At 37.6% G+C, this 27,914-nt stretch overlaps 4 protein-coding genes and 1 non-coding gene across 5 annotated transcripts; 2 read left to right on the forward strand and 3 right to left on the reverse strand.

The window, feature by feature from the left end:
* Positions 1 to 46: 46 nt before the first annotated feature.
* Positions 47 to 575, forward strand: LOC121774610. The gene has a single exon (XM_042171475.1). The coding sequence runs from the start codon at positions 51 to 53 to the stop codon at positions 573 to 575; it is 525 nt and encodes a 174-aa protein (XP_042027409.1). The 5' UTR covers positions 47 to 50.
* A 61-nt stretch (positions 576 to 636) lies between these two features.
* Positions 637 to 709, reverse strand: TRNAR-CCU. Its single transcript has one exon. It is a non-coding gene; the product is annotated as a tRNA-Arg (tRNA).
* Positions 710 to 2,978: 2,269 nt separating this feature from the next.
* Positions 2,979 to 4,329, forward strand: LOC121766440 (transcription factor DIVARICATA-like). The gene is made up of 2 exons (XM_042162726.1): positions 2,979 to 3,553; positions 3,896 to 4,329. The coding sequence occupies exons 1-2, from the start codon at positions 3,249 to 3,251 to the stop codon at positions 4,185 to 4,187; spliced, it is 597 nt and encodes a 198-aa protein (XP_042018660.1). The 5' UTR covers positions 2,979 to 3,248; the 3' UTR covers positions 4,188 to 4,329.
* A 4,660-nt stretch (positions 4,330 to 8,989) lies between these two features.
* Positions 8,990 to 12,835, reverse strand: LOC121790038 (coronatine-insensitive protein 1-like). The gene is made up of 3 exons (XM_042188339.1): positions 12,130 to 12,835; positions 10,230 to 10,737; positions 8,990 to 10,082 (listed from the first exon to the last, which is right to left on the reverse strand). Exons 1-3 carry the CDS (start codon positions 12,621 to 12,623, stop codon positions 9,261 to 9,263), a joined length of 1,824 nt encoding a protein of 607 aa, XP_042044273.1. The 5' UTR covers positions 12,624 to 12,835; the 3' UTR covers positions 8,990 to 9,260.
* An 8,766-nt stretch (positions 12,836 to 21,601) lies between these two features.
* LOC121790048 lies at positions 21,602 to 26,389 on the reverse strand. Its single transcript, XM_042188346.1, has 4 exons — positions 25,872 to 26,389; positions 25,606 to 25,721; positions 23,110 to 23,353; positions 21,602 to 23,018 (listed from the first exon to the last, which is right to left on the reverse strand). Exons 1-4 carry the CDS (start codon positions 26,226 to 26,228, stop codon positions 21,768 to 21,770), a joined length of 1,968 nt encoding a protein of 655 aa, XP_042044280.1. The 5' UTR covers positions 26,229 to 26,389; the 3' UTR covers positions 21,602 to 21,767.
* Between the last annotated feature and the right edge of the window lie 1,525 nt (positions 26,390 to 27,914).

The following is a 27,914-nucleotide window of genomic DNA, read 5'->3' on the forward strand; positions in this document are numbered from 1 at the left end:
CTACTAGATATTTCTTGGCTCGAAACTATAATTTTCTTTCAAGAAATTCTATGGAAAAGGCAAAAGAGGTGATGAAATGGCATAGATCAGTAGGAGGCATTGTTGATGCACCAATAGACAAGGTGTGGGACATGGTTTCCTCAAGCAGCAAACTACAGGAATGGATGCCGATGGTGGAAACATGCACTGATCTATCCGGGCAGGAAGGCGTTGCAGGCTACACAAGGCTAGTCTCGGGGTTCATGTTCCCACAAAAAGACGAGGACAGGTCATGGATCAAGGAAAGGCTCGTTGCCATGGACTCCGAGTCCCACACTTACACGTATGAGTTGGAAGCAAGCAATGTAGGCCTTGATGGATCTTCAAACTCACTCAACCTCACATACTACGGCTATGGCTCGACTCTGGTCGAGTGGAAATTCAAGATCAAACCACTCGAAGGCGTCTCCGAGGAGCAGATAATGGACTACTTGGGATATCTGTATAAGTCTTGTATCAATAGAATTGAGGGCGCTATTGAGATCGCATCTAGAAACTGCTTCCACCAAGAATTTGCTTGCAACGGACAAAAATGATGTGCAACTTCGTTGTGTTAACATTTTTCGTCGACAAAAATACATGGTTAAAATAAAAAATCGCGCCAGGTAGGGGTCAAACCTACGACTTTCTGCTTAGGAAACAGACGCTCTATCCACTGAGCTACAGGCGCTTCTTATAAGCTTCGTAGCAAATGATTTTAATTTAATGTGAGTTGAATAAGTTGGTGGAATGTGAGGGGCCTAATTGCTATTTATGGTAAAAGGGAAATATGACTCTTATTATGGACGGAACGAAATGACAAAATATAACTCTTATATATTGAAAGAAATACAGTGGATCGCACATCACACGAGTGAGTGAGTTACATAGTTATAATAAAATGAGAGTAGAGGAGTTAGTGGAACGTGTGATCCATTTATTAAAAATAGTAGAAAGTAATTTAGACAATTATTCGCAGATGAACGCAGGAAAAAAAACGAAAGATAATTACTCATGGACATAAAAGAAAATACTATGTGACAATTAATTGAAAACGATAATGCAACCATTCATCTCTTTGATAACCAAATCAACAACCTAACATTGTAACCATGCAAAATAGAATCCACAAGAAATAAAAAAAAATCGACAAACGAAATAAAACAATTCACATGAAGATCTCCGCGTAATAATTATGATGATTATATTGACATCCATGTTAATCAATTAAATATAATTCAATTAACAGAATTATTTACTTGCTCCAAAATTATTTTCCATCCGTCTTCCCTATAGCTTTATACTGATAATAACGGTGCAAAAAAAAGGATTCGAAAAAAGAATATTCATTCGCCCCTAATAAAATCTTAGTAATCGTAGAATCTTGCTCTAGTGGCAATATAATTGGTATACAAATAGTTTGGAATCATTAATTATAATGCCAATTGAGTTGCGCCATTTTATTTTTTAAAGGCAAACGAATCTTTGTCTAGTTAATCATACTCTCTCCGCTCCTTGTTAATAGAGACATTTCTTTTCAGCACAGAGTTTAAGAATAATTTGTTAAATGAATGGTGGAAAAAGTAAGAGAAAATAAAGTAAGAGAGAATAAAGTAAAAGTGAGAATTATTTTTTGTCAAAAATAGAAATGACTCAATTAACTTGAAACTTCCCAAAATAGAAAATTACTCTATTAACATGGAACGGAGAGAGTAATATATACTCACTCCGTCCCATAGAAATATGGTAATTGAGGATGACATGGGCTTTAATGCGTGATTTGTATAGTAAGAAGACTAAAGAAAAAGTAGTTGAAATAATGTAGTAGATAATGGGGTTCCATAAATGATTAAGTAAAAGCAAAGCAGAAAAAGTTGTCATAAATGGATATCGGCTAGGATGTCAATCGGGCCGGCCCGTCGGGTTTCAGGCCAACCCTACTCTGGTTGCGGGTCAAGTGGGTGAGAGCTAATCGGGTTGCGATTTCTTTCGGGTTATAAAAGCTCAGCCCTAACCCTAAAAGCTCGGGTTTCGGGCTAGCCCAGTGGGTTAATCGGGTTGCTACCGATAATATTAACATGCGATCAATCCAATAAATAATGATTAAAATTACTAATATTCATACAATGTAAAACATTTAATTATGATATATTTAAGATATATGCTTAAACTCAATCATAAACATGATCAAAAACTAATATTTGAGATATTTCGTAGAATTTTAATGCATGTTTTAGAAATTTAAATATTTTTTTTGTGAATTTGAAGATTTTAATTTATTTATCAATTATTATATTAATAAAAATTCAATATATAATTTGTATATTTAATATAAAATTGAAAGTTATTTTTTTAGTTAAAATTAATCAATGAAATGTCGAATTAGGAGTAAAAAAATAGAATGATAGAAATTTTATCGGGTTTTCGGATCTGGCCCTAATGGGTTGCGGGTTAATCGGGTGTGGGCTAATCGGGTTTTGATTTTATCGGGCTAGAAATTTCCAACCCTAACCCTATAAATTTGACGGGCTTTTCTGGCCAGCCCATGGGTTACGGGCTACATTGACATCCCTAATATCGACTATTTGCATAAGACGGACGACAAAAAGAAATTCGGCTTTTTCTGGGATGGAGGGTGTATGTAAATTATACTAGTAATAATGAATGTGATGTCAAATTTAGGATTTCTACTAAAATCAATGATATGAATTGAAATATCATGGGTATGTACTTTATTTTTGGAAATGGAATCCAGCTGAATGTGATTTAGGTTACACTTTTATACTCTCAACTTGAATAAGATATTCCGGTATCTTTTTTGCCCACTTGATCTCCCCCTTTTTATTGATTTAATTTCTACTTTTAATGGAAATGGCATAAAGAAAAAGTTGAATGGCATATCTCCATATAGCTAGCTTGTGATGGTTGATGGTTTGTTTTCACAAAGAGTGGTATATATATTTCCCTTGCAACTCCAAAACCACCTATGTATGTTTGGAGCTATAATACTATCATTATTACTACTAGAAAATAGAACAGGAATACAAATTTTGCTGTAATATCTCTCCCTAATCTATATGCATGTTTTTTCAAAGATTCTGTTTCTTTTAAAGATTCTCCTCTTGGAAAAGTTGGGATTCTTGATTCCCATTAAAAGATTCTCTGTGTTTAGCATAGATAGTTTATATTAATCTTACAACATTTCATTGTGAAGAAGGTAGAAAGAGGTGATGTGTGTGAAGAATATGATGTCAATGAAGTCAAGGTGGACAAACGAGGAAAACAGGACATTCGAGAGCGCGCTTGCCTTATTCGAGGAGGAGAGCCCCGAGAGATGGTTCAAGATTGCGGCCATGATCCCGACCAAATCCGTGTACGATGTGATAGATCAATACACACAGTTGGTTTCGGATGTGAGTGATATCGAAGCCGGTTTAGTTCCCATTCCTGCATACTTGTCTTTCAATCTCTCTCCAAACAGATCCTCGCCTTCCCACCGCAAGAAAGGCCTCCCTTGGACCGAGTCCGAGCACAGGTACATCTCGCTATTTGAGTCTAAATACATGAACTTTTTTACCTAATTCTCATTTACCACATCAACTTAAAACTAGTAGTATTAATTGTTTTGATTTTCACACTTTTGTTAATATGAGTTGAAAATGATGTACTGAATTAATAATATAGTTGGAAGTCTACAACATGTTAACTAATAATGATGACCTTAGTATGTTACTCCATTTTGTCACAATAACATTAATTCATTGAAATTTGGTAATACTATGAAAAATCAGAATAATTGAAAGTTCATGTATTTATTGACAAATTTTAACGTATGATCAATTTAATTTTATTTTCTTCTTTTCCACTAATTTTGCAGGCGTTTCCTATTAGGGCTTGAAAAGCATGGCAAAGGTGACTGGAAAAACATATCACGAAACTTCGTGGTGTCGAAAACTCCAACACAAGTGGCTAGCCATGCTCAGAAGTACTATATGAGGCAGCTCAACGGAGACAAAGACAAACGGAGGCCGAGCATCCACGACATCTCTATTCATCTCACCGGAGATTCTCAATGTTTTCATGACTACAACAACCAAGGGGACTTGATGATGCTTTTCGACTCCGGTTATAGCCATGGATATCCCTACACAGACTCCTTATATATATAGTGCATACTTTAAATTAGGTTGTGTATTGAAATGCTCTTCTCAAAAGTGACTAGGCGACTTGAATTATATATATCCACACATGCTTAAGTTGTAGTAGTATAATTCTTATGAAGAAATAATTGATAACTATCTCTAAGTATAATATTATGTTCATCACTTTTGGTTGTTTAGACAATATGTTTTGAAGTTTATTACTCCTTTTTTCAGCTCAAAATACATTTTTAGTATCTACTAAAAATGAGAATCAATAACCATATTTCATGTCTTAGTAATAGCTTTAATAGTAATCCCTTTTTATATTAAATAAAATACTCTAGCTCCAAGACCAACAAAACAAGACAAAAACCTCAAACAAAACCCAACAACCAACAATAAACAACGAAACGCAAGAACAACAAGACCATCAAAGATGGGTACTTCCAGACAGTCAAGCAAACAACAAACACCTCAGCACACAAGGCGATAATTCAAAGAGCCTCAAGAAAACAATACAACAAGCCACAACTACTAAATCGAATCAACATACTCGGATTAATCAACTTAAAGTGTGTTCTACCACCTTGTCGATCATTCTCAAGCATTCCTCAAGCCCTCCTTGAAGAAAAGAAAGTTAAAAAAGTTTCTGACACCACCCTTTAATCCACGTGGTCACGTATTAATCTGCCAAAATAGTGATTTCTTTTCTATCTCTCAATTGGGTTGGTAATTTTGAAAAGTAACTTTGTTCCTTAGGCCATCCACAACGGGGCGGACGATAGCTCGCCCGATGCAAAATAGTGATTTCTTTTCTATCTCTCAATTGGGTTGGTAATTTTGAAAAGTAACTTTGTTCCTTAGGCCATCCACAATGGGGCGGACGATAGCGCGCCTGATGCATCGGGAGCGCTATCGTCCGCCACTGTAGCACCGCGGACGACGGACGATGCGTCGTCCACGGGCGTGGACGATAGGGCATCGTCCGCGTCATCGTCCGCCCACTGTGGGCGACATGAACGATGGCACGCGTTTTAGTTTTTTTTTTAAAAAAATTCAAAAATTTTGTTATATATATACCCCAGCTTCACTTTTCATTTGTAACTTTTCGATTAACTTTTAAACTCTCAAATTACGCTATAAAATGGATGTTGGTGGATACTCAAGTCCTAGTAGCCCGATGTTTGGAGATGGCGCACGGTGGCCGGGTACACAACCTGGCGAATATCGTTCGTTCGACGCCAACACGCAGTACGATTCGGACTTCAGTACGGATTCGTACGGTCTCTCCGACATGGAACCGTCTCCAACTCGCCCTGCCGCCGCTTCCCGTCGCGCCGTCGCCGCCGACACTGCCTCTGTCCCGGCCAGAAAGAAGCGGACCAAGCACCGGGCGCACAAGTTGCCACCTCCGACAAGTTGTGAAGAGTACGCCCCCGGCCGTACGAACTACTAGCCGGATGAAACCCTCGTCTTGGTGAGGTGTTGGGTGGATATATCGGAGGACCCGATATTCACGAACAACCAGAAGCAGCTCGCGTACTGGGAGCGCATCGCTGAGCGCTACAATGAGGCGAAGCCGCCGAGCGCATACAAGCGCCAACGGGAGCAGCTCCGCAAGCACTGGGATCAGGTGAAGAAGCAAGTCAACCTGTTCGCGGCGGAGTACGAGAAGTGCTCGAGGGATCAGGGAAGCGGCAAGAGCTTGAGCGACGTGCGCGATAGAGCGTTGTTGTCGTACCAGTCCATGTACGGCGACTTCAAGCCTTTCAACAACGCTCTATCGCGCACGTCGCTCAACGCTCTTGAGGGACAAGCAGAAGTTCCAAGGCGGGATTCTGCACTCCGGTGCGGCAAAGAGGACGAAGACAACCGACACTGGTGGTTACACAACCAGCGAAAGCGAAACTCGTCCGGTGGACCTCAACCAGACGTGCACGGAGGAAGAGAGTTCCGGCACACCGATGTCCTCCCGGCGACGTCCCATAGGCGTCAAGGCTGCGAAGAACAAGGGGAAGGCGAAGGTGACATCCTCCTCGGCCGCCGCCCCCCCATCGCTGATCCCGACCCCGGCGACGATACAGGCGACACTTGCCTACGCGGATTTGGCAACGGCCTCGATGGCGCGGACGTTGTTGGATACGCACGACGCCCTTATGAAGTGTACGGATCCGGCCCAAGCCGAGCGCCTCCAGAGGTTGAGCGATGAGTTGAGCCGGAAGTTGGGGCTTTTGTAGGATAGTCATTTTTTTTATTTATAACTCGTGTAACTTTTTTTTTAAAATCAATGAATTTTTTGCCGTTCTTTTAGTTAATCGTTGTGTTTTTAATGAGTTTGCATTTATATATTTGAAAACATTTAAATTAAATACCAAACAATAGTAAAATGCTTAGGGCGCTCCACTGCAGGTGGAAGGACATGAGGATAAAATGTTGACGTGACAGTGCATAGGGCGGCTTTAAGGCGCGCCTTAGGGCGCCCCACTGTGGATGGCCTTATATCCCAAATAAACCAATCTAAGATAGAGAACATATTGAGGCAATATGTAAAATTCAAATATATCAATGAAAAGTTCGTGGTGGTAACTTTCTAATGGTACTATAATACCTCATGCCAGCCTGGAACTGATGTTACTTCATTAAACTTACACTAAGCTTGATTTGTTTCGATTGAGATGTTAAAAAGCACCACTTTGCCAACTTAAAATCAAACTAGATTTACGATTGCATAAAACAAAATTTTTTTTTATTTCTCTATCGTTTACTTTCCTGGGAAAAAGAAGGGACGAAATTAATGGAAAAATTCTTTTTCTAGTAAAGCATGTTAATTGAATTCCATTTTAATGAAGAAGATTAGATTTATTCTGAATGGGGGAGTGACGCACAAGGGTTATGCGTCGTTATTAATGCAACGCACAACCCTTATGCTTCTTTGGTTAATGACGCACAAGGGTTATGTGTCGTTGAACGACGCATAAGGGTTATGCGTCTTACCCTAATGATGCATAACCCTTGTGCGTCACACTGGTTAGTATTCTTGCCTGTCACGTGGGTGACCTGGGTTCGATCCCTGGCAACAACGCAATTTTTTAAGTGATTAGTATTTGGTAAAAATGAGTTATTCTAAACATTTGTTTTTGGCAAATACATATTACTCTTATTGTCTATGTTTATCACCCTCGATTACTTTAAAATCAACACAAACTTTAAAAAGTAACTATAATTATAACAAAACCATTAAATGAAATATACTTAAATTCATAATTAATCTTATTCCACGATACTATAATTAATTTCTGAAATAATAAAAATTATGAAGTTTGATTCCATTGAAACAAAATCAAAAGCATGCCCTCTTTTAAATAAAATTCCCACAACGTGTAAAAAAAATAATGCGAAATATCTTATAAATGCATTAATATGACACAAAAACTTGTGTGAGTCTATTTAAGCATTGAAATAGATAAAACATCGGTGACTCCAAAAATTGTTAGATTCCATCTTTTAAATGGAGTTTGGCCAAGTCAAAGCCATTATACAAATGAAATTATTTGAGACATGTTTGTAACAAAAGAAGCTTATGCGAAGTGTCTATCAAATTCATAAAATAATTCCAATTAACTTCTTTAATTAATTCTTTTATAAGAGTAATATGTATTTGCCAAAAATAAATGTTTAGAATAACTCATTTTTATCAAATACTAATCACTTAAACAAATGCACTGTTGCCAGGGATCAAACCCGGGTCACCCACGTGATAGGCAGGAATACTAACCAGTGTGACGCACAAGGGTTATGCATCATTAGGGTAAGACGCATAACCCTTATGCGTCGTTCAACGACGCATAACCCTTGTGCGTCATTAACCAAAGACGCATAAGGGTTGTGCGTTTCATTAATAACGACGCATAACCCTTATGTTTCACTCCCTCTTCCGGAATAAATCTAATCTCCTTCATTAAAATGGAATTCCATTATTCGGCTAGAACAAAAGTAGAAAGACCTCCGAAATTAATCAATCGCTATATGGTCTTGTCTTTTCTCTATTACCTTTATTTCCTCCAAAGAAAATATTTAAAGGATTGTTGTCACAGTACTATTTTTAGGCTGAGAATAATCATTTAGTGAGTATCATTAAAGCTAAACATGAATTTACCGTATGCAATTATTCGTAATAAATTGTTTTTTATAATATAAAAGTTCAACATTGTCTCTCATGAATTCGTGTTATAGGAGAATTAGTATCTTTCTGTTGTATTTTAAATTAAGTAGCTTTTGAAATTTTAGTTTTTATTTTTGTAAAATTTTATTACTTTATTTTAATTTTAAAACATGAATTTTTTTATAAATATATGAAATTGAAGATTAATAAAAAATGACGAATTAAAAAAAAAGTAAATGATGAACCATAAATAATAAGTGTCTGATTCAAATGTTGTGGTAAAAATTGTTGGTGTTTGAGCTAAGATATGAAGTGCAACCTAAGATATGAAGTGCACGGATATTAGAAATCTACTACACATATCAAAACAAAAACAAAAACAAAAACAAAAACAAAAACAAAAACAAAAACAAAAAAATGGATATGCTACTACATATCATTTGTAAACATGAGTATCATCATACATCCTCATATGAGTACATATTTAGTGTTATTTATTTTGTTTTATACATAGAGTTTTATTTTAATACATGAAATTTTTTAAATTTAACTTTATAAATTTCATAAAAATCAAAACTCTGAGTTATAGAAAAAATGGACAAATCACACTCTAATTTTCATGATTTTTGTAAAATGAAAAATGCCAATAACATGGACAGATAAAGTATATAAAACCAAAAATTGTGAGAGTTTCAGAATTTATTGCGAGAGTTTCAGAATTCACTCTTACATTCCCACAAACTCGACTGAATTCTGCATGTGATAAATCAAAACCAAATTTATGATACTAACACAATGAAACGTGGAAAGTAATCAACTCCCAAGTCCTAACCATATACACTTTTACAGTGTGTTTTTGATAGCACAACAGAGCTAATAAAGAGTTGGTCACTGAGGAAGAGCAGAGGCAAGTGCGGTTGCCTCATTGTGTGACAGATCTACGGATCGCGGAAAGCTCTAGGGTCGAGAGGAGTGACAGTACTCGGGAAGTCAGTTCTTTGCCCCGCAAGGGAATAATAAGCAAGAATATGAGCAGGGTCCTCGACAATTGCTAGCCCTTGTCTCTCTGCATCGTGAACAATGTGTCGTGTGGCTGGTATCAACTCGATATTCCAGTATGGCCTTGCCATCGCTAAGAGATCTCGACCATCACTAAATGCATTGTACCCTTGCACCCAAAAGTATCTAAGAGCAGACAACTGAAGAGCAGCTGTAGCTAGCGCACGTTCGCTGAAACAACATCCTCTCATCTCGAGCTTTTGGAGGCTCGGGCAACCCTTAGAGAACTCCAAAAGACCTTCATCAGACTCCCCAACATAACCGAGAAGCATCCATGTCACTTTAGGACTATACTGCCCTATATAACTGAGGCCTACATCTGTCAGCCCCCCTTTACGGAGATACAAAGCAAACCTTATGAGTTTGTCGCAACCTATTAACAGAGATCGAACTCCATTGTCAAGAGGTAAATCTGTTATGTGTTCTTCTCTGTCGAGTAAGACCAGCCGGAAGTCACATAGATTTTTTGAGTGTGTACCCAGGCATTCCAATGCTGCATTTGTAATATCGGACACATATACCGCTAAGTATTCCAGTTCAAGGCAACCTTGAGCCAAAGCGATTAGTCCTCTCTGTGAGACCACACCTTCAACATCTTCCATATCTTGCTCATCAGCTCCCCGCTCTATTCTAAGCCTTTTCATGCTTCTGCAGTATCGAGCAAGAACTTCCAAGCCCCTATCTCCAAGAACATTTCTTGCCTGTTGCATATAAATCAAACGAAATTTAAATTAAAAATTGATAAATATAAGTGATCAGCATCAAGTTTAACAAAGGGAACCAAAGCAGGAAGGGAAACGGCATACTACAATGAGAAAATTGTTACATAAAAAGCGTAAAAAGTTAACCTCGAGAACTTCCAAATTTGGACATAGTTGTAAAATCTGACAGTGGCCTTCAGTGTCGAGCATGGCATAAAGGAGATCCAACTTCTTAAGCTTCGCGGCAATAGGATACACAACTGGAAGTTCTGCTCTTCCCAAATAAGTAAGCCCCAAACGGCACAATTTTGGGGGGAACGTAATTGAACTATACCTTTCCAATTGCTCAGAAGCAGCAACTTCACCATTCTGAGCTGGAGGCTCAGTTACAGAGCCACCAGCAAACTCTTCCAGTGAACAAGTATTTCTGAAAAACTCAACTAGCTTCGAAATATCACAATCACTGATTTTCACAGAGGTCAAAGACGGGCATCTCCTCGCTAGCAAGTCAATGTCTTCAGATCTAACTCTCTTGAGATCAGTCATGAAAAAGTTTAGGTTTTCAAGAGCAGTATTGTTTGAAGAAAGCTGATGCAGCCACTCTCCATCAAGCTCAGTTATCATGCTCTCTTCCATATAAAAAGTTCTCAGATTCCTATTTAAAAAGCACACCATTAAGTTTGGCATAAACAAAGTTTCATATCGAAACAGAAATTCCGTGATCTCAAATATAAGCCCCGTTATCTCTACAATCCCGATCGTGATTACGAGTTCAAGAAATTAGTGTGTTAAGAAACTGTAGCATATATGAAATGAAATGAAATGAAAAGAAACATTGACCCCAAATTACCATCAATCAACATTACACTAAGGAGAAAAAAAGTTAAGTCACACTTTTTTCTCAAAAAGTGTAATAAGACAGTATACTTAGACTGTCCACAATGGTGGCCCTTGAAGGCCACGAAATGTGGCTCTCCATGGCCCTCCGCAATGGTAAATAAACAAAAAACAACAAGGGCCACGAAATGTGGCCCTCTCCAAAAAAAAAAAAAAATTTGTTTACATTTTTTTAATTATGTTTTTTAATTTAACTACAACAAATTTAATTAGCCTAATAATTTGGAAAATAAATATAATTTAATAAAAAAGCGAATTAAAGACAAATTTGGGAGGATTGGAAGTGCTAAGACGGGTTGTTGATCGCGTCCATATTCGGCCGGTAGTCATCGAACCCCGATTATTGGCGAACCACGTTCCTCTGCTGATGGGAGGATGACTGAACCCGGTATTGCGGCGATTGTGGACTCCACATCTGATTTGGGAAGTTGCCGTATCCCGAGTCTCCATACCTCGGGGAATCACCATCTCCACCTTGCATCTTCGGTAGGATTTTAATTAGGGTTTTGAAGTGTTCAAGTGTAAAATGGAGAGAAAAAAATGGAAATGGAAATGGTAGGATTTATAAAAGAATTTTCAAAAATTTTAAAAAAAAATTTAAAATTTCGCGGCCCAGCCGCCGTTTCGTGGCTCCCTGCAGTGGTGGGCAGCGGCTCACACGGCTCAGCCGCGTGAAGGCAGCGGCTCACACGGATCTCTCGTGGCTCTCGGCCCTCAGCCGCGATTCGTGGCTCTCTGCAGTGGAGGCCGCGCACCCGAGCCCCGGGCCGCGGCTCCCCCACTGTGGACACTCTTATGCCTTCCCCATCAAGCTCAGTCAGTTATCATGCTCTCTTCTTTATAAAAAGTTCTCAGATTTCTATTGAAAAGCAAAACTTTTAAGTTTGGGATGCACAAAGTGTAACATACAGAAAAGTATTGCAAATTCAATATGTCAATAACGATAAGATCTGAGAAAAAACATGAAAAATCCTTACCATGATTCAGTAACATATCTAGCAAAAAATTGACCCCAAATTACTATCAATCAACATTGAAAAAAAGAGTAAAAGTAAGTCAAACTTTTGTGTGAAAAAGTGAATTCAAATAATTGAGCTCCAGCAATTAATTAAAAATCGAAAAAATAAAAGAAGAAATCGGCGATTTGAACCTGCAGGCGCGGCCGATGTGCAACAGGCCGTCGGTGCTGAAACCGGAGCACCGATCGAGCTTCAAAACCTCGAGGACAGCGGCGGCGGGGGAGGAGGCGAGCAGCTTGAGATCGGAATCGGAGACAATCATGCGGCGGAAGTGAAGCGCCTTCATCCTGGAGAAGGATCTGGCGACCTCGTGGACCCAGGGGGCAGCGTAGCCGCCCCAGTCCTCGCCGATGAGGTTGAACATGGCGGCGCGGGGCTTGCCCTTGATTTTGAGCGATTCGAGGTGAGGGAAGCGGCGGGAGAGCTGCGCGGGAGAGGCGGTGTAGCAGAGGGCGACGGTGACGTGCTTGCGCGTGATGGCGTCGATCTGGTACCAGCGCTTGCAGACGAGGGAGAGCTCGTGGCGGTGGAGCGCGTAGGGGAGGACGCAGTCCCAAACGGTGTCGTCTGGTCCGGCGGCGGCGGAGAAGCTAGGGATTCGTCGTGGAGTCGTGGAATTGGCCATTTTGGGAGAGGGAATTGATCAGAGTCAGAGAAAGGGAAAGTGATGCTTTTGTTTTGTGAATTGTGACCAATCTCAAGATTCCATTCTTCCACACCTGACGACTTCATCAATCAACATCCATCATTATCATTTCAATCTCGCAATTAGCAAATCGTAGGAAAAAAACATTTCTTTTTTGTTAGAATGTCGACTGGAACAAGATCTTACAAGAATTTGTAACTAACAAATTGAGATGAAAACAATTCAAGAACACGAAGATATAAGCGGTTCGGCGTAAGCCTACGTCCACTGACAGAATGAGAAGGAATTCATTGATGATCAACTATAGATACAATGAAGAAGAACATTCTCATATCGAATACAAACGGGAACTATGAATACTCATTTTCTCTCCCTCAATCTCACTCGAAACACGACCTGGTTTCGAGAGCACATAGCACATATTGCAATTTGTATTCTCTCTGATGAAGTTGTTCACTCTTACTGATCTCTGCGGCTTGCATCAGTATTTATAGGAAGAGTAATTCGAGCTCAATGCTTCAAGATCAGTTGCATCTTGATAACCACTCTTTACACTCGGTTGTAACCGCCGTCAACCGCTCTTCACTAACCGTTGCAACTGACTTTTCTGCTGCAAACTTCCAACCCCCACCCTTGATCATTTCTCAATTATTGAAGTGTTTTATCAACTCAAAATATCCTAGCAATCCCTCGGCATGGGCGTCTCTGGTGGCGAAGACAACATTAGACATAGTCGCGGCTCAGGTCTACAATGGCCCATGCGTCACTTACATCAGTAAAGAGGTTTACTGGCTGCAACTCAAGATGGTGAGTTCAGTGGCGGAGCCTACATCGTCGGAATAGAGTAGCGAGTTGCCGCGGAGAAAGGTGACGTGGTGGTTTTGAGCTATTGGGAATTTCGAGACCAAAGACTACCAGGAAGGATTGCGAGCAAACCAATCTTGGCAGAAATTCAAAAATCACTTATGAGAGATGTGTGATATCTCTAGGGATTATCAACTCCAGTTCTGAACAGGGAAGATTCAGGTGAGGTGGAGGTTTTATCGTCCGGTGGAGGCGTTGTAGCTGGTCAAGGAAGTGATGTAGGAGAATCTGGGGATGATTCTCGGAGTCAGAATAATTGTATACTAACAAGAAAAGTCAAGATTGGCGCTAAGCAATAATGTTGCAGACAATGAGATCAACAAGTTCAAAGGTTATATGAACTTAGTAAATTTGAGGGGAAGATGATCAAGGATGGAGTGGCCGGACAGAGGTCATAGAAGAGAGAATGAAGTGTTTGAGTCATCTCAAAAGGTGGAGGATTGTTAGGATATTTTGAGCTGATAAAACACTCCAACAATTCAAGAAACTTGATCAAGGGGATTCAGTGATGAAGTAACTTGATCAAGGGTGGCGGTTGGAAGTTTGCAACAGAAAAGTTAGTTGCAACGATTAGAAAAGAGCGGTTGCAAGATGCAGTTACTTGAAACTGATCTTGAATCTTTCTATAAATATTGCTACAAGCCGCATAGATAGCAAGAGAGAACAACTTCATCAGAGAGAATACAAATTGCAATCTGTGCTATGTGCTCTTGAAACCAGGTCGTGTTTCGAGTGAGATTGAGGGAGAGAAAATGAGTGTTCATAGTTCTCGTTTGTATCCGATATGAGAGTGTTCTTCTTCATTGTATCTATAATTGATCATCAATATATCCTTCTCATTCTGTCAGTGGACGTAGGCTTAAGCCGAACCACTTATATCTTCGTGTTCTTGAATCGTTTTCATCTCAATTTGTGAGTTACAAATTCTTGTATGATCTTGCTCCAATCGAGGTTCTAACATTTTTTGTATTTGACGAAATGAAATCATTCACTCCACACCTATTTTTCCAAGTCTGAACACCGAAAAATAAAGATAGAGTATAAACGAAAAAAATACAAAAAAAAAAGAATAAATAGATAATTGAATAAAATAAAAATAATTTGATATTTTTAAATGACTCAATTTAGTTCGGACATCCCAAAAAGGAATACAACTCAACTTAATTGAGAGGAAAAGAGTACTATTGAATATTTATCGTCCCAAGGAAAATGGTCCCCTTCCTCGGGTGATACGAAAATTTTATGCAATTTCATTTTGTGTACCAAATGGAGAGAGTAAAATAAAAAAGAAAAAATAAAGTAAAGATAAAAGATATTTTCATTTTCTATAATGCTATGCGGCCATATTATTGTCAGCCATAAACTAGCTTTATACAGAAAATAAATTGATTTTTTTATAAGTTCCGATTCAATGCTATTTACTTTTACTTTTATATCCCTGTATTATTCTCCCGCCTACATGCTGACATAGGGGCGCTTCTTTTATCATTTTCATTCTCTCTCGTCACTTTCCTCCATTCATTTCCCTCCCTCGCATTCCTTCCCTCTCAACTCTTCTTTTTACTTTTTGATTTTTTTTGTTTTGTCTAAAAATTTTAAATAGATTTTGTAAAAGTTTACGTGAAATTATCAAGTGTTTTACATTTATTTTCAAATTATTTATTTTCAGATTATGTAAAAAAATGGAAAGATTTATTTAGGATAAGTAGGGAATGTTTATGTGTTTTAATAAATGCCTAAAAACATCCACAATGGCGGATGTCCTAGCGGACGTCCGACCGGAGAGCGGGTCGTCCGTCCTAGACGTCCACTATTGGGGCGGACGAGCGCGCGAAGGATGAGCCATACGGACGACCTCTCGTCCGTCGGATTTCTACGTCGTCCGTCGTCTCGTCCGTTCCGCTCGTCCGCTATTGTGGGTCCTCGACGGACGAGAGCATTTTTTATTATTTATTTTTTTTATGAATTTTTTTTTTTATTTCAACTCTATATATCCGGCTCGTTGCATTTCATTTCATTTGGACTTCATAACCCCCGTTCGGCTAGCGGCAAACTATAAAGATTCAATGCATATTAGACTTTGTTTAAATTGTTGTTTTTTTGTTGCATTATATTATTTTAATTTTTTTTATTTAATAAAATTATTATTGCACTTTCTCCGCTCGTATTCGTGTCGAAATTTTAATTCTGTAATTGCGTATTTGTGAATTTGTGAATTTTTATTACTGTGCTTGTCCGCCGGAATGTCCTAGTGCGTGTCCAATATTGTGTAGTGGGATGTCCTAGTGATGTGGCAGTGGGATGGAAAGTCCTAGTGACGTGGCAGAAGATGTTTTTGGAAAGTCCTAGTGCTAGTTCATTGTTTGTTTGTTTTTTTGTTTCATTACTCCTTGTGGCCAGGTTATAGTAGTATCGTCTTCCGTAGATATTGGATTCAAAGCTGAATATATGCTTTTGAACAAACGAACAAAAAAATTTATTGACATCTTCGGCATAATTTAAAGAAAAACAAATGCTCAAGCTTATAATTTAGCACTAACTTAATCTATAAATCAATTAGAATGAATTTATTTTCAGCACATTGAGTAGAAGATAAATTGAATCAAATATAAAAAATATTCCCAATTGATCAATTGGATATAAAATGTAATTAAAATCTCATATTTAATTTAGGATCAAAGATCAATGAGTGTATCAAATTAATCTAATATTTGATTGAGTTAAAGAGTAGATAAATTGAAAACTCAATTGCTTTAAATCTAAAATTTGGTTCAATTAACCTTAACATTCAATTGATTGATTTTATTTTATCAATCTAAATATCCAATTGATACAATTGGATATAAAAAAAACTTGAATAGTTGAATCAAATCTAAATGCCCATTTAATTTAATGTTTTAACTTATTCAGTTAAATCTAATACGGGGTACTAAACTTAATTGTTTAATTGAATAGTCAACTTAACTTTCATCCAACTATTTTGATTAGCAAGGAAATTTCTAATGTAATTGGTGGTTGACTAAATAAGAATTTGAATGTTGTTAGTTTAATTATAAGAAAATATAGAGATCAATTATTAAATAAGAATTTGAATGTGATTAAGTTCTCTATCATTACAAAACTAATAGATTAAACTTTGAATTATTTTCATCTAACTATTAGTAAAAAATTTATAATGAAATTAAAGTCTGATTAAGTTACAATATAAATGTGCTTAAATTCTAATATCATAAGATGGTCAGATTAATTTTGATTATTTTCATCCATCTATTTAAATTGTTATAGAAATTCTAATGATATTAGTGCTTGGTTAAATAATATTTTTAACGTGATTAAGATCTAATATCACAAAATAAATATATAGACCAGTTAGCAAATTATTCTCATCCAACTATTTTATTTTAAAAATAATTATAATAACATTAGTGTTTGATTAAACAAATCTTTTAATGTACTTAAGACCTAATAAGAAAAGGGGTAGATCAAGCACTGAATTATTTTCATCCAATTATTGGGTTTGTAAAAAATCCCTAGTGACATTAGTGTTTTATTAAAAAAATTTATGTGCTTAAGATATCAGAAAATAGATATACTAGTGAATTTTTTATTAAACTATTTGATTCACAAAATGATCCTAATACTATTAGTGTAAATAAATTTTTAATATGGTCAAGATCTAATATCCCAACATAGACACATAAATTAATGAATTATATTCATCCTACTATTTGATATGTAAAATAAATTCTAAAGACATTAGCATTTGAAATAATAGAACAATGAGTTAATTATTCGCATCCAACTATTTGATTTGTATAAGAAATTCTAATGACATTAGTGTATGATTAAACAGATCTCTTAAAGTGCTTAAGATCAAATATCATAAAAATAGATAGATCAAATACTGAATTATTTTCATCCAACTATTTGATTTGCAAAAAAAAAATCTAATGAAATAAGTGTTTTACTGCATAATTTTATATGTTCTTAACATGTACTTTCACAAAATAGGAAGATCAATTAGTGTTTGATTAAATTATTTTTTTATTGTGGTCTTATACTTTCAAAACATAGATATATAAAGTAATGAATTTTTTTCATTCAATTATTTGATTGGTAAAAGAAATTTTAATGATATTAGTGTTTGATTAAATATTTATTTTATGTGATGAAGATATAATATCACAAGATAAATAGAACAGTTAATGAATTATTAAAAGAAATTCTAATATCATTAATATTTGATTAAGTTGATTTTTTAATATGATTAAATCTCTATGAATATACATATACATAATAGTAATAATAAAATGAAATATGCCAATGAAAAAGAAGTTTTCTCCGTATTTATACGCCACCTCTTGTATTAAATGATGATTATATTTTTAGGAAATGAATTACTGTAATAGCTACTGTAATGTAATTTGATTTGTTAATTTTTAATGTTAATAAATATTATCGTCATGAATGTAAAAGATTTTGTATTGATTTCTACCACTGAAACTCTAAAATGTGTAATAAATGCATAACTTTAATTTAAATTTTCAAAATTAAAAAGAGGATATTTTGGAGGGGGATTCTATGTAATATAACCGAAAGGATGGTGGAGGGTTAATGAAGTCATTTTAAGTTATCCACTAACTACAGTCTACTCCCTCCGTTCCATAGTAATAGAGTCATTTTGTCATTTTGGTACGTTCCATAGGAATAGAGTCATTTTCATTTTTAGTAAAAGTCAACACATTTTTCCACACCTACTTTACTTTCTCTTCATCTCTCTATCTTTTTCATTTTCCACTTTATTCTCCATTTACTTAACTCACCTAACACAATTTTTTCTTAATCTCCGTGCCGAAAAGAAACGTCTCAATTACTATGGAACGGAGAGAGTATATTTTAATATATAATTGATACTACAATTTACTAATATAATTTTATGTGGCTGACTATAATGTGGCCATTTAGCACCACTCTTTCATTTTTAGCAATGAGTCAATGATGTAGACAAACTAAAAAAGGAATGTGTATTTATTTTTATTGGGATGGAAGGAGTAGTAGAATAAAATTAATACTCTCTCCATCGCGACTAAGATGACACATTTCTTGGCCGACACGGGATTTTAGGAATTATTTGGTTAATGTGTTTAATTGGAAAGGGAAAATGTGGATATAACTATTAAAACTGAAAGAAAAAGAAAGATGAATATTTTAACATGAGTGAGAAAAATGGTTGAACGTATTAATCCAAAAAAAATGTTTATGTGTCATTATATTTGGGATAAACTAAAAAGGAAAATGTATTAGTAGCTTCCTAGATACTTCCTCCGTCCCTCAAGAATATGCACTATTTTCCTTTTAGTCCGTCCCACAAGAATATACACTTTCTAATTTTAGAAAGTTTTTTCTCTCTAATAAGGTGGGACTCATTCTCCACTAACAATACTTTATTTACTTTTTCTCTCTACCTCTCTCTTACTTTACTAATTTTACATTAAAACTCGTGTAAACCCCAAAGTGCATATTCTTTGGGACAGAGGGCGTATAATTTATACTGGCCTGCTGGCGGCTGGCCCATTCCTGTATCCAATTATACTGGCCGGCTGCCCCCCACAAATAAACGCAAATCTACTTATTTTCAAAGTTTTTAAGAAGTAATTATTTTGTCAATATTTTTATACCGGTTATTAGGCCTGTCAAAATGGATATCGGGAATTGGATATCCAATATCCGAATCCGAAATATCGGGTAATTGGATACCCGAAATCTGATTTTTCGGGTTGTGGGATCGGGTTCGGGTATAGGAATTTTGAATTATTACGTATCGGGTAATCCGATACCTGATCGGGTATACCCAAATTACCAGATTTTTTAAAATTAATCAAATTTAATAAATTATTTATTTATTTTATTATTTAAAAAATTCAAATGTACTCCTGAAATCCTTCATTCTTAAGTTTCATTTCTAATAATTTTTAGTAGTTTTTTTTATCTTAAACTCGAACTACTTCAAGTTTGTATCAAATTAGAACTACAAGTTTGTATTTCTAAGAGCATCCACAATGGCGGCGAGCGGACCGGCTAGCCGATTCCCGGCGCTGGCCGGTCCACTCGCCGAACCATTGCAGCCGGCCAGCGCCAAATCGGCGAGCGCACGCCGATTCCCGAGTGCTGGCCGATGCGCTCGCCGATCGGCTGGCCGCCATTGCAGGCTCCCGATCGGCGAGCGACGGGCCAGCCGATTTATATACGCGATTTGCACGTCAATTTCATTCTCACCACTTGTTTTAACGAGTTTTCTCTTTACATTAATTTTTGTACAATAGTAACAACGCGAAATGAGTAGTGCGGGTGGTAGTAGTGGTGGTAGTGGTGGGGATGCTGAGGAGTACGAACGGCGAATGAACGAAGAGTTGGAGGCCTATACGTCCCGTGAGATAAACCGACTGATACAAAGGGCCTTACAGCCGACGGTACCTCGACCTCGACCCGTTGTCCACCGCCGAGCAGTGATTGAGCAGGATCACGTAGCTGCACATCAGCGGCTATATGAAGACTACTTCGCACCGGAGCCGCGGTTCAACGCCAACCTTTTCAGGCGGCGTTTTAGGATGAGCAGGACCCTGTTTATGCGTATTGTTGACGCTTTGGAGCGTCGATACATGTGTTTCCGCTTCAGGCACGATGCGGCTGGCAGACACGGCCACACACCTATTCAAAAGTGCACTGCGGCAATCAGGTTGTTGGCCTACAGGCTACAGAGGCGCGGCAGACATGTGGGACGAGTACCTCCACATCGGTGAGACGACTGTCCTTGAATGTATGAAGTATTTCTGTCAGGGCGTGGTTGAAATATTCCGTGATCAGTACCTTCGAAGCCCTACCCCTGAAGATTGCCAGGAGCTGATGCAGATGCACGGGGAAAAGCATGGGTTCCCGGGTATGTTAGGCAGCATAGATTGTATGCATTGGGAGTGGAAGAACTGCCCCGCTGCCTGGAAAGGGTTCTACACGACCTGCTACAAGGGAAAGAATCACACGATGATCCTCGAGGCCGTAGCTGATTACCGGCTTTGGATTTGGCATGCATATTTTGGGGTAGCCAGGTCGAACAACGACCTCAACTCGTCGCCCCTTTTCAACGAGCAGTGCCACGATGTCGGTCCGGCCATCAGTTTTATCGCCAACGGGAACCAACATGATATGTGCTACTACTTGGCGGATGGGATATACCCTAGGTGGTCCGTCTTTGTGAAGATGATTAGATGCGCATCAGATGAGAGGAAGGCCTACTTTGCGGAACGGCAGGAGTCGGCGTGCAAGGATGTGGAGCGCGCATTTGGTGTGCTCCAGTCTCGATGGGCGGCAATTAGGGGTCCAAGCATTTGTGGCATGTCGACTGCATTGCTGATATAATGTACGCATGTATTATCATGCACAACATGATTATCGAAGATGAAGGTGTAAAACTAACTAGTTGGGCTAACGACGATAATGAAGCCGGTCCAAGCCACGGCGTGGCCGCCCCCAACGTACGAAGTGAGGTACCTCACGATGAAGTCGGCCGCTTCCAAGCACATGCCGATATGCGCCAAGTGGAAACTCATATTCGACTCCAAAAGGATTTAATTGAAGAGTTGTGGGCGCGGAGGATTGCACGGCGTTAGTTTTTTTTTAATTATGTAATTTTTTTTAATGTACCTTTTTTAATTAAATAAAATTATTGCATTTTCCCGTATCTGTGTCGTAAGTTGAATTCCGTATTTTGTGTGATTGTTATTTTTATAATTTTATTTATTGTGGCTAGCCTATGACTAGGCTATTGCTTGTCTAGTTGCTTGTCCTGATGATGTGACAGGAGGAGTTTTTAGTGCTCATGACTTGACACGAGGAATTTGTGGCTAGGCTATGGCCATTGTGGATGCCCTAATACCCAATATCCATATTCCTCCCACCCATAGTTATAACCTCGTGAACAGCTTAAAAGCCTCAACTTTTAGTTAGGCGGATTAAGCAAATTAAGAATTGCAACAAACACTACTACATCACAAAATCAAAGCGAGATGCTAAATGTCAATAGAAAGAGATGCTAAATGTCAATAGAAAGACTGCATTTTTCTTTTCATTTCATTTCTCAAAAACTGGATAATTACATTAAGCCCCAAGCTGATAGATATAGTTAGTATTACATAGGCATCTCCTCCCATTTTCTATATATTTCGATGAATACCAGACAACTACAAAACTCAAAAGAGACAACTATCAGTCTACAGCTTCTTTGAAATTAGATGGATCTGAGGTAGATTCCCTCTCAGTTTGATCACTGCTACCAATATCGGACAACAGAACGAGCCCCAAAGCAGACATGCTACTAGCTTCAACATCCTTGGTTCCGATGTATAGACCCCGGCTTCCTGCAGCAACTATGTTATGGCTATCGATGCTGCTGCTTAGGACAGAAGGCAATACCTCTAGCAGTCGCGGATGGGGTTGGTTGGAGCTGTTGATGAGCATCCGGAGCGTTTCCCTAGCGCTTTGTTCCACCATAGATTCACCAGTTGGGAGTAGAGGATCAACAAGATTAGGATTCAATGGAGGGATAGAGGTAGACATAGCAGGACCAGCGCTGACTAAATACCCTTGGCCTGACGAGCAGACGTCAATTACAGGAATGTGAACAATAGGTTCGCAAATTAAAGGTGTGAACGTTGGGATTTGCTGTGACGATGGTAATCTAACCAGAGGCTCTGGGAGGAAGCTAGGAAAATCAAAAGGTGGAAGCTCTGCTAGATCTAGCAGTGGTTTTGAGGTTCCGAGAGCTGATGATGATAACACAGACGAAAGGGGAGGCAGAGAAAAGGATTCGGTGGATGAAATGGGACCTTGCAGAGATGATGCAACGGGAGGACACCAGCAGTAGTGAGGAGAAAAAGGAGATGGACTCGACGAAAGAATTTGTGGTTCGGGTCTTGAAAGCGGTAGCTCCCCAGAATTTCCATATGCTTCCAAGAAATTTAAAGTTAATGAAGGAAACTCGAGAGTTCCATCCCCATTCACCAGAGTAAGTTTATCTTTCAGAAAGAAATCACTACTTTTTGATGAAGCCTCAAGTAAGCTGCCAATACCTGGAACATTATTCTCACCACGACGCTTCAATTTTTCTCTGGCGGCACTCCTTATGTCAGACAAACTTTTTTGCAGGCCATCTTTGAACGAACTCGATCTAGGACTTAAACAGCCCTGATAAATGAGGTTTGTCTTTGATCCTTGACTGCCATATTGCCTGATGCGTGAACTCATTAAACTATTGGCTGATGAATGAGGACTATGATGTTCGGAAGAATTGGCTGAGCCATCTGAAGGACTAACCGATAGCACGCCACTCACTTGAGCATTATTTGCCACTGATCCAGTAAGGTATGACCGAAGATGGCTCACAAAAGAGTTGAGTCGTGACTTGCTAATTCCAGTTAGTTCAGCAAGTGAAGGTTTCTGAGCTAGCAAATCTTTCAACTGTTCAGACAAGAAAATTAAAGTTAAGAAATGTCCAGAATCCAGATACATAGATCAACATGAAACAAGGCTTTTGATATTCGATTCCCACCTTTCCAAGCAATTCATACCCCACAAACATAGATTTTTCTGAGGACCAAAAATAAGAAACCACGCCATCTGAGGTCTTCACAAAGAAGGACCTTCCAGACTTGTCAGCAGGGATCTCCTCAATTTCCACATCGGTACACTGAGCCTCAGTACTTAATGTTGCCAGCCTCTCCTCAGAACCATCATCTCCATTAAATGATATTCTCAAATCTGATGTTGGCAGAAGGGTGAGACATAAATTGCCCCTATTTTACAACAAACATACATACAGTTCAGAAACAACAATCAGCACATGTAGAAACTAGTAATAAGAAACTACAGTAAGAAACCATGTTCTAATTTACAAGTAATATAAGCTTCAGGGGACCCAGTTCTGATTTGTCCTGAGCTTTTGTGGAAATCCAACTTTATAATCATTCCTCATACCCCATCTAACTAAAATCGACACACCCTCACATTTTGAACATTTGCAGTACGTCCGTCTATGTTCTGATTCCTTCAGGAAACAGTTTCAATGCATTTAGACTATGAGCTCACAGCTCAGTTTATTCATGGAGCAGATCAAAACCAAACATGCCACATAGTATTATTTTGATTTTGCTAAAATTAAGTGTGACATTAACATGGTAATTGGTAACCAAATATTTCTTAGCTTGAAAAGTATATTTGTAAAAAAGAAATAATTTCAGCCCGAGAAAAAGGTAAATTCTTACCACTGCCTAAGTTACTAAGTAACACAACAGTATAGCAATAGAGAGGGGTTCTGAATGTGACAATTTTGAAAGACCAACTTAAAAGTACTAAACATCACTTCAAAATGTCAAGATTTATTAACCAAACAATTTCATGAAGTACTAAACATCACTAAGAAATGTCGAGATTTATTAAGCAAATAATTTCATGTGCATGATAATTTCTATAATCAATTAATTAAAACAATCAATTACAAGCAATATGGTCTTACGGAACAGGAAAGATAGAGAAAAAGTTAACATAGTGGATACATAAATATACACATTATACAGCTGAATCACATTTAAAAGCAGTAACAGGCATCAAAAGCAGACACACTGATATAATATACAGTAAGTCAACAAACTCTTGTAGAGCATGATATAATGTAAAAGCATGAAGCTACCTTTACTTCTTCTTAATTCAGAGATCATAATAGTCTACGTCCATTTACCTACAAGTAAAAAGATGTTTTCACTTGGAAGGATGAAAAATGTTTACCATCAACAATCTAAAATACAGCACCCTAGTTATTTACATACGAAATTATACAGGATTAAGATACATTTATTTCTATTTGCTAGAGAAACATCACTTGCATCAGGGATAGTATCATGGAATAAGGACAGAATAGGACAAAAAACACAGAAGCCATAATAGCTTGATCCAAGCCGGAACAATAGTTTCGGTGAATGAACAACTCATGATCAGTCATTAGATATATACAAGGGTCATCAGATATGAAAAGACTGCTGCCACGATCCCCACTGAACCACAAAGATAATCATATTTTCACACAAACCTTCCCTGGTGTTGCCACATGTCCAAGGCACCTCCTAGATATGAACAATTCATATCAAGAGACAAGGGTCTAAGACAGAATCCAGCATTTACTGCCCATCAAGAGGCGAAAACAAATTTCTGAAATTTAAATGTAAAGGCACTCAATGTGAACTCAAAGGGATCAAGATGTCAACCAACCACTTTGTGTACAAGGAGATAAATGTGTTATCTCATCAAATGAAAGTAATATCATCCTATAAACTAAAATCAGCACTGTGAAGCATAGAGGAAAAAAAAGAAAGTTAGGCCTAGGAGTGCTGAGATAAAATTAGAAGATAATATTTATTCTACTACACATAAGAAAGAGAAATATAAGCATGCACAATTAATACAGCCGCGACATAATAGTATATGATTAGCCACAGAAATCGCTCACAATGAAAAAAAGTAAATTAGTGTAATTGTGTGGCTTATAAGTAACAATTTGTGTGTCCATTGACTGACATTATCACTTTCCAGCATCTCCCAAACTACTATCTTCGTTCCACTATCCACTGCTAAGTTCTTATCTATTTTATATTGTTACCAAATCTCTACAAATACACAATTTCTTTAGTCTCAGCAAGTTGGTAGCCAATTAACAAGCTTACAAATCTATTGCACTAGCATGTGATTGGGCATAACAGATATTATCATTAAGATTATTTTTCAATTGATTATGGATACTTCCAATAATTGATTTCTTATTGATATACAAATTGCTTATTTGGAGAAAACAGTGAACATACGTCACAGAAATAACTACCCAACTTGTTAGGCTTTTGGTATCTAGTGTACAGTTCAACATTACGGATATGAACAATCTTTTATATGCTCAAACTATTAATAAATAGAAGCGATTTTCGCGCATACGATAAAATGATAATATTGCCAGGACTGAACCACAATCGCCCTAACGGAACAGATGCTCTTGCAAACTTACCTTACAGATGTCGGACACAGAAACGTTCCTTGCTTGTTGATCTTTCCGACCCGGAGAGAAACCAGCGGTGCGCACAAGCACCTGGCCAACATGCCAACCTCTGACGGCTCAAAGTGCTGTTGAACAAAAAGGAGTAAGCGTCAATTACACGAACCATTCAAAAGCTTGAGTATCACTCTCTCTAATTCTAAAACATGAAAATGTCAAAGGTGCAAAATAACTGGACATACACAAATTCCTCCTTGAAATTGAATGCACATAAATACCTGACTAAGGTGAGATAGTAGACCATCCTCAGCCATGGCAGCGGAGGCGTTCCGCTTGAGCAAAGGCTTCAACCTCTCATCCGCTCGGCAAGCCCCCGTCACCTGCAAATCCAATGCGCGAAGCCATTGGATAACCCCCTCTTCTCTCCCGCTCCTCTGCAGCAGCAGATCGGCATCCCTATCCTCCACCAAAATATCTGTCAACCTCCGCGTGACCGACAGATTCGCAAGCGTCGCCGCCTCGTCGTGGCTGGAAGAGACATCGATGGAACTTCCCCCGCCGGAAACCTGATCGGCGCGATCCACGTCGTCGAATTGCCGATCCTCCGCCGATTGCTGTTCGTCGGAATTCGACATTTCTGAAATCTCAAAAATATTTTGATCAATCCGGATGGATAGTGCTGCGACGATCGTAATTTCCAATGAGGTGAACAAATTTGATTTGAAGGCGTAGCGTGAAGACCGAGAATGTGATTTTAGAGAGAGAAAAATATCTCCTATATTTAGGCTTGGCTGCACCAACCTCAAAATGCAGGGATAAGAGGTCTCCATGTTTTATTTGTAGCAACGACGGACTTGAGAAAACAAATTAAATCCGGCTCTATTTCTGCTCGGTTCCGCAAATACACGTCATATGGGACCCACTTGATATATGCGGGACCCTTAAAATACCGCGCCACATCAGCGAGTGGGGTCTCTCTCTGATGCGAACGAGGGGGATTTGATTTATTACTTTGTGGAAAAGAAATTTTACAATAATTGCTGTAGGCTGTACGGTACACAACCAAATAACTTTGTTAACTTAATTGGGAAGAGAAAAATAATACTCTCTCCGTCCTATAGAAATAAATAATTTGGGGTTGACACAGATTTTAATATATACTAATTCCGTTCAACATTAAATATCATATTTAATATAGACACAGATTTTAAGAAATGTAAAGAAAAATTGATTGAATAAATTAGTAGACTACTTATATATATTATTTTTATAATAAAATGTGAGTAAAATTGGTTGGTGGAATGTGGGGTCTACTTACCATTTAAAGTAAAAAGTGAAATGTGACTCTTATTGTGGGACGACCGAAATGACAAAATGTGACACTTAATGTGGGATGGAGGTAATAATTGAAAAGTAAGATATAATGAGGAAAAAAAATAGTTGAAATTATGTAGTGGATAGTGAGACCATAAATGATAAAGTAAAAAAAGTAGAAAAATGTTCTTATAAATAGATATGAAATATTTCTATGAGACAGACGAAAAAAGAAATATGACATATTTTTATAAGATAGAGGGAGTAAGACCTTTCTCTCTTTATATTAAGATTAATAAAAAATGTGTATTCCTTTCGTCCACAAAAAATAGAGCACATTTGCCATTTTTTGTTGTCCATGAAAAATAGAGCACATTTAAAAATGAAAGTTTTTAACAACTTCTCTCTTATTTTTTTCTCTTCTCTCTTACTAATAAGATGGACCCCACATTTCACTAACACTACTTATCTCTTACTTTTTTTTCTCTCTTACTTTACCAATTATACATTAAAATTAGTATCATTCACAATGTATCCTATTTTTAATGGACGGAGGGAGTATAATATATTAAATAAAAAATATAATAAAGTAGAATAGAATAGTGAGAAAAATGTGTTACATTTCACCTAACAAAAGAAATGACTCTACTTATTGGATTATTTATATTTTCTAATATTATGCATTGAATATATTTTTACAACATAAATTAAAAGGTAAACCTTATACAAATTCTTTAAACTTCAGACTATAAACTAAATTATTTAGCGAAAAATAAAATTACAATGGTGCAGTGCGTAATAGGAGTACTATTTGAGTTTATTTTATGGGTGAAACTATGCGGCCCATTATGGCTGGCTATAATAGGTACATAAGAGACAAATAATAAATTAATAAATCAATTTAATGCTTATGTGTCTTTATGGTTAGCCATGATCATTTAACATCACTCTTGTTTTATATTTGGACTCAACTTAGTCAATATTTTCCATGAACACATTTAGAGCAT

The sequence above is a fragment of the Salvia splendens genome, chromosome 2 (assembly GCF_004379255.2).
Source record: "Salvia splendens isolate huo1 chromosome 2, SspV2, whole genome shotgun sequence".
Lineage (NCBI taxonomy): Eukaryota > Viridiplantae > Streptophyta > Magnoliopsida > Lamiales > Lamiaceae > Salvia > Salvia splendens.